Consider the following 7,734-nt stretch of genomic DNA (forward strand, 5'->3'; position numbering starts at 1 on the left):
TGATGATGATGATGTAAGAAAGCAAGTGATGCAGAACAAAACCACCCACCACCCACTGACCTATGTCCAGCCTGTCCCTGAGCCACGGTCCCCACATTCCTCTTCCCCCAGTTTCTATACTGGACATGATACCATATGGTAAGGAACAGCCCTTTGGCCACTTTGAGGCAGCTGTCCTGACTGTGCCCCCTCCCAGCTGGCAGGGCACCAGAACCTGAAATATTCTTGACTGCTCAGAAACAACTCAAAAATCCATGTATTTGCAACATTTTTCTCATTCTCAATCCAAAACACAGCACTAAACCAGCTACTAGGAAGAAAACTAATTCTATCCCTGCAAAAAACAGGACATGCCCCCACAGCCACCCCCACACCAGCCCCCAGCGCCCCACAGGCCCCTCAGCAGAGATTCAGGGGGTGCCGGGCTGCGGAGGCGGCTGCAGGCTGGGGGTGCCGTGGGTGCGCTGGTGAGCCAGCATGAGACTCTCCTTCCAAAACCACTTCTCACAGTCACCGCACTGCAAGGGCTTGGCCTCTGCCGGCCCCCCTGCCGGGGAAGGACCCTCCCTCTTCTGCTGGACACCCTCTGGCACAACCCCTGGGCCCTTGTGCACACACTGGTGTCTCCTCAGGTTCTGCTTCTCCCTGAAGCTCTTGCTGCAGTTGGTACAGGTGAAGGGCTTCTCCCCGGTGTGGATGTGCTGATGGCTGGTGAGGTCTCCCTTCCTCCTGAAGCTCTTGCCACAGTCGGTGCAGGCAAAGGGCTTCTCCCCAGTGTGGATGCGCTGGTGGATAGTGAGTCTACACTTCTCCGTAAAGCTCTTGCCACAGTCAGTGCAGCTGAAGGGCTTCTCCCCAGTGTGTGTGTGCTGGTGTCTGATGAGGGTCTTCTTGTGCCTGAAGCTCTTGCCACAGTCATTGCAGCTGAAGGGCTTCTCCGTGGTGTGGGTGTGCTGGTGCCTGATGAGGGTCTTCCTCTCCCTGAAGCTCTTGCCACAGTCAGTGCAGTTGAAGGGCTTCACCCCGGTGTGGATGCGCTGGTGGATGATGAGGGTGTTCTTATGCCTGAAGCTCTTGCCACAGTCATTGCAGCTGAAGGGCTTCTCCCCAGTGTGGATGTGCTGGTGCCTTAGCAGGTTCGCCCTCTGGACAAAGCTCTTGCTGCAGTCCATGCAGGCAAAGGGCTTCTCCCCAGTGTGGATGCGCTGGTGGATGATGAGTCTCCTCTTATCCCTGAAGCTCTGGCCACAGTCAGTGCAGGTCAAGGGCTTCTCCCCAGTGTGCATGCGCTGGTGCCTTAGCAGGTACTGCCTCTCAACAAAGCTCTTGCTGCAGTCTGTGCAGGCAAAGGGCTTCCTCCCCATGTGTATGCACTGGTGGATGATGAGGGTCGACTTCCTTGTGAAGCTCTTGCCACAGTCACCACAGGCAAGGGCATTCTCACCTTTGTGCACACACTGGTGATTCAGCAGGTGCTGCTTGTCGATGAAGCTCTTGCCACAGTCAGTGCAGTGGAAGGGACGTTCACGCATGTGGCTCTGAATGTCAGCAACCAGCGACCACTGTTCTTTGAAGTTCTTGTTGCACTTGGGGCATGTCAGACGGCTCTTCTCTAATGAATGGAGTTCTGGGAGGGAGGAGGGTTGGGGGAGCCCCAGCTGGACCCCCTGGCTCCCACCTGTCTGTCCACAGGCTGAGCCCCCCTGACACCTCACGTCAGGGTTTGGCATCCCCAGGAGCAGGGTGGTGGGTTCTGGCAGCCCCTCAGGAACCCGCTCGGTCTCCCTCTGCGTCCCAGGGCTGACGGCTGCTGGGGAGGAGAGACCACGGTCAGTGACAGGATGGTCAGGTGGAACCCTCCCCATGGGGAGCAGCACAGGTACCCTGCCAGCCCCACACTCTTCCTGGTGCACAAGGATCCTGCAGTAAGAGAACAGTGCAACCTGAACCCCCCACCAGCCCCATGACCCCCCAGATACCCACCCGGCACAGGGCTCTGGTGCCTCTGCTGCTCCCCAGGGGCGTCTGGCACACAGGGTGTCTCTTCTCGCTCCATCTTGCAGATGATCTCTGGTTTGACGTTGGCCCAGCCTGTCCGGGGCACAGAGAGAAGCCCCCTCTCCCGCACTGCCGGGACAGCAGCACCGGCCCCCGCACCCACAGCCCCAGCATCCCCCCCACCCCGCTCCTCTCTCCTGTCCCTGCCAGGCTGCGGCTTCAGCCCCCACATCCCTGCACCTACAGCCTCCTCTCGCCTCGCCCCGTCACCTCGGCCACTCTCCTGCACACAGGACACCTGGGAACAGCTCAAAGCTGCGCCTGGGAGGTTTAGACTGGACGTGAGGCAGCATTTCTGTACTGAGGGGGTGGTCAAACCCTGGAACAGGCTTCCTGGAAAAGTAGACAATGCCCCAAGCCTGTCCCTCTTTGAGAGACATTTGGACAACGCCCTCGACAACATGCTGAAGGGGCTGGGCTGATTGACTAGATGGATATTGAAGGATTCCTCCAAGTGAAACAGGCTGTCCCATCCCATCCCATCCCATCCCATCCCATCCCATCCCATCCCATTCTCTCTCCCACAACCGCTCTCCACAGGAGGCTGCCTGGCAGGGTAAGACCTGCAATTGCAAGTGCTACATCAGCGCTTGGGTAGCACGTTCAGGGGCTCCAGCTCAGGTAAAGAGCTGAATTCCGGGCACATCCCCCAGCCAACATCACCAGAGAGAGTCCTCACCCAGCGAGGCGACCATCTGGTAGTTCTCCAGCATCACCTCCTGGTAGAGCTGCCGCTGACAGCCCGACAGCTTTGCCCACTCCTCGGGGGAGAAGTAGAGCGCCACGTCCTCAAACGTCACCGACATCTGCAGCAAGAAGCACACCCGGCTCAGCACACCCCACCGCATGCTTGCTAAACACCTCTGCCAAAATCCTGCTGCTGCCAGGCTGGGCCCCACTGGTACCGGCAGCTCTGGCGTCCTGAGGGCAGTGCCCGGACAGTTTGGAGCATGCCAAGAAAGGGAAGGGATAGGACAGAGGGTCAGTCTTGGCACAGCCGTGTGGCAGAGCAGGGTCACCGGGGGCTCACTCAGTATGTCCCTGGGCAGGGGGACACCCCACCAGCTGTGCTAGAAGAGGAGCAGGGCTGGCAGACTTAGAGGCCAATTTCCCCTCTGCATGCCCGATTAGGAACCCACACTACAGCAGCAGGGACTGTGGCCTGTCCCACACCCACGCCACAAGCCAGATCACCCACTAGGAACGGGCACAGCACCGTGACAAAAGGGCTGGCCCGAGGCCACTTCTCTCCCACATCACTTCACATCAACTGGGACCCCAGACCGGCTTCTCCCACAGGTGTTTTCCTGCTGCTGCACCACAGCACCACCCATGGCAATCCCAGCCCGTGGTGTCCCTAGAGCCGGGGCCGTGCCGGACCCCCACCTTGCCGCAGCAGCCTGGAGCCCGGCGCGTCGCTGCTCTCGGCGCGGAGATGGAGGCCCGTGCAGGTATTGATCCGGGAGGAGGGAGGCAGGATGCTCCGGATTCCACACGAGGAGCCTGTCCCGTCACCAGCCGCACCAGCACAGCCAGGACAGATGGTCCCTGCAAGCATAACATTTTCATTAAAAATCAGGGGCACAAGTTCACTCACCTGCCCACAGCTGCCTTCCCTGCATCCCGAGCCTCCACATTTACTGGGAAAAGGACCGACCCAAAGAGCGTCACCCACCAAGTCGGCCGGCTCGCGGTAATGGTGAGAAAGAGCCGTGAAAAGAGGAGTTTTGGAAGCTCCCAGTACCCAAACCTTCCCTACCTGCGCCGGGGCCGCGCCGCCAGCCCCGCACGGACAAAGGCGGCGCCGGGAGCCGCCGGCAGCGTCCGCCCGGGAGGGCCGCCCGCCGCCGGGGCAGCACGGGAGGTGTAGTCCTGCCGCTCCGCCCCGCTCGGCTCGGGGGGGCGGGCACCGGGAGCACCGCTGTGTCCTTGCGGCCCCTGGCCCCCTGAAACAAAGAAATAAACTAATCAGCAAAGGCAATTCTACTGTTAACAGGCATTCTTTATTGACGGTGCTGGGGAACACGGGGAATTATTCTCCAGAAGTGCTCCAACCAATGAATACTCTTGCATTGCTTATATTCACACAATTACTACATATTCATTACAACTTTTGGAAAATTTTGATGTACAATACACCTCTACTAATAAATAACTGATGAAGTTAGTTACCATTGATTCTTACAATACATCTCTTAATTACTATTCAAACATAAGCTAAGCACTTCGCTTCTGCACAATGTTTTCCTTAATCTTCTGTCTCCCTCTTGTCATGCAGAAGGATCTAAACCTTGAAAAAGATCCCTTTGTTTAGCAGATGATCAGAAAGCATTTACCGTGTCCATTTACCATGTTTTCCTACAAGGGGATATCAGCCAGAGTGCTGAAGAAAAGAGCACTGATTTGCAGATGAAACCATCATCTCCAGCAGGAGGTCATGGTAACCCAGGATAAGCCAGATCTTGACCGCTCCCCATTGATGAATTTTCTAAGATATTATAAAGCTTGCCCGATGCCAAAAGGATACAGCTGGGCCTCAGGACATTGGTTGTCCCCAGCCAGTGTAGCAGAATATATAAGGCACTTAGCAAAAGAAAACCCTTCTGAGCTCAGAAAAGGGGAAGGCAGTGAGTGGTTTATGGTGTTTTGGGAGCCCCATTAACAGCTACTCAGAAAGACAGACAAACTGAGCAGGAGGAACTTCAGCCTCTGCAAGAGTTAGTTAAATCACTGCAAATGGAACTGGAAGCAGAATGGTTGAAGCAGTGACAAGCTGAGAAATCGTTAGCTGATGAGAAACTGATGCCAGCAACCTTGGAGGGCAGCCTGCAGGGCGATTTTGCAAGAGAACAGGAGTTGAAGTTGGAACTGGCTGGGGAGGAGGAGGATGTGGAGAGCAAGCCAGTGTCCCTGACCCAGAGACTGGCAAACTGGGCCACAGGGCTCCAGTCCTTGGAGAGAGGAGACCCCCTCCCCATTCCCACCTCTGGGCTAAGGCAGCTCACCAGGAGTATACAGAAGGCCACCTGCCTCCACCTGACGAACGACAAGTGTTTGGCTCCTCACCAGCCCTCTCCAATGCTGTTGTTTGCTAACCCAGCTAGGATGACCCCCTTGATTAGAGGATTACCGGACTAATTAAAAAATATAATTAGAGCTGGTACATGGGGTTTGTTGGGAATGGGGTGAAGGCTCAAGCAGTGGTCCGCAGAGATAGAGGATAAAATTCCTTGCCCCCAAGATAGAGCATTGAGAAATGGATTGTGGAAGGGAGGTCTGGATAAAGGTGTTCCCCAGGAATGAATGGATGCCAACCCCTCCCCAGCTGACAGCTCCTTGTGAAGATTTGGAAACCAGTAGATAAAAGTCAGCCAAGAAAGGAAAACAGCCCTATGGACACTGTACCTCAGAGATGGGCTGTTCCACAGACTCTAGAGAGGAATTTACCAGCCCTCCAAAGCTGGGAAACTTCTTACACTGCCCCCAGGAACTGAGCTCTGGGACAGGCGGTGGGTATATTTTAGATGGTTCACTGAAAACTAGCAGGGGGATCTGCTGATACTTTCCCTCTTGACCTTTTCAAAACCCTGGTCACTTTCCTGGTAGACACAGGAGCCAAAAAATCTGCTTTGAATTCCGAAACAGCAGACCAGAGTGGGATTGTCCCCCACAAAAAGCAGACGTGGGTTACTGATGTGTTTGGATGGTCCAAGCCACAGCCCAGAGCTCGAGTAAAGCATTGGCTACCTGGAGACATCACCCCCACTGAGACCACTGTGATATTGGGAACTCCTACAAATATTCTGGGCTTGGATTTGTTGCCAGGGAAAGCCTGGATGGATTCTACAGGTGGGGAATTGAAGTTCGGGTCTCTGGCAGTCATGATAAGGCTCCTGCCCTTTCCCCATCCAAAACCATGGATGTGAAACCCTGTCCCCTGGGGCTGCAGGTGAGGGAAGGGATTACTCCGGTTATAAGTGAACTGCAGGAACAGGTCCTTACCTCGTTGATGACACAATTTAACTGATGTAAAAACCACCCTGCAGCAAGCAGGGCCCTAAGTCACTCCTCTGCCACAAACCCCCTGCGGAGCCCGACCCAGCACCCAGTGACACCTGAGCATCCAGTGACACCTGAGCACCCTGAGTGCCCCCTCCTGTGAGGGCGAAAAATCATGGACTCCACACAATCCAATATGAATTCAAGCAAAGTCATTTATTACAGAAACAAGCCACCTTACATATGCACTTATTCCTTGATCATGCGTCCATGCTCCAAGCGTGCATTAGCTGATTGGATATTGTCCATGTTCACGAGCTGTTCACACGCCCGAATCTCACTGCTAATAGGTCTGTTGATTTACATCTTGTTGGGGCCCTGTTATTGTAGAACTGCCTCACTCCCACAGCAGGTCCTGTTTTCAGCTTTCTGAAGTGACCTTGACATTCCATTAGGCCAGGCTAGTTCAGTAACAAATCTCCATCTAATAGAAACCCATCCACACAACAACCTCAAGAAAATCCCTCAAATCCCCCACAATTCCCCCTTTTTGCTTTTGAACCAGCCAGGCCTTGTTTCCAACACGCTGAATCATCTTTGAAATATACTGCAGCATACAACATATGATGAACAACAATGATTACAGTTACATATAATGTAGCTAAGCCTTACATAATAAGATCAAACAACTGCCCATCTATTTCCAAGCTTTTAAACTATTTGTCAAACCTTAATTCTACTATGACAGTCTTATTAACGTGCTGTTTTATTTTGTCTAAAGTACTATGAATAGATTCAGAAGGATCAGACAAGTTAATACAACACATTTTGTCAAATCCTTCACCACCATGCCCTAGTATTACAAGTAAGAGATCTATAACTGCACATCTTTGTAGAGTAGTATGCCTAGTAGCATCAACATCTGCTATTAATTGAGGTAGTTTCTCAGAAGTTAGCTTAGCCTGTTTAAAAGACCAATAGCTTAACTTTGATATGTCTCCTAAAGCTTGACCAGCTGCTAGACTAGGGAGAAGGAGTGCAGTAGATACTAGGGTAGGAATGTCCCATAATCTTACCTCATTTTTGCATTGACTGTCTCAGTGTAATATCGCCCTTTTGGCTCTCCTGCTGCTTGTTCAAATTGCCATTCTCCACCACCTGCTTGCTAATAGGCTTCTAGACCACCAGGTCTGTGAGCATCTATAGCACTGAATTAGGATCCAGGGTTTACATCTGAAACAGTCCTCACAACTTCTCTCCCCCCTGTCCATCTGCATCCGTTGAATCTTTGTTGTCTTTATTCAGCCATGGCTTGACCCATTTCCCGGGAATCCACTTCATCCTTAGCCTGTAACGACACAGCATAACCTTTTCCCCAGGTTATCAGTTGATGTGGCCTTTTCCATTGAAACAGACAACAGCAATTAAGAACACTAACTGTGTCCTGGGGTGCTACCTTCTCATTCTCAAAGAAAATTGAAACAATGACCATGCTAGCTATGAAAAAGAAAGGTTTCTAACTGCATGAAGAACATTAACTCACTTCCAGTCAAACCAGAACACCAAGCAATATAAAGAATTGGGTGTCCACAGAAAATCCTTGGCTGTAAACGGATATAATCCTGTTACGGTCCAGCCTGGGAAACCCAAATCCAGAAAGAGTCATTAATTATACCC

General features: G+C 52.9%; 1 protein-coding gene across 1 annotated transcript; it reads right to left on the reverse strand.

The window, feature by feature from the left end:
- Positions 1-410: 410 nt before the first annotated feature.
- LOC309435383 (uncharacterized protein) lies at positions 411-2,771 on the reverse strand (the record flags this gene model as incomplete). Its single annotated transcript, XM_082043564.1, has 3 exons — positions 411-1,807; positions 1,984-2,091; positions 2,738-2,771. The coding sequence occupies 3 exons, from the start codon at positions 2,769-2,771 to the stop codon at positions 411-413; spliced, it is 1,539 nt and encodes a 512-aa protein (XP_081899690.1).
- Between the last annotated feature and the right edge of the window lie 4,963 nt (positions 2,772-7,734).

The sequence above is a fragment of the Streptopelia decaocto genome, assembly GCF_964273445.1.
Source record: "Streptopelia decaocto genome assembly, chromosome: 1".
NCBI lineage: Eukaryota > Metazoa > Chordata > Aves > Columbiformes > Columbidae > Streptopelia > Streptopelia decaocto.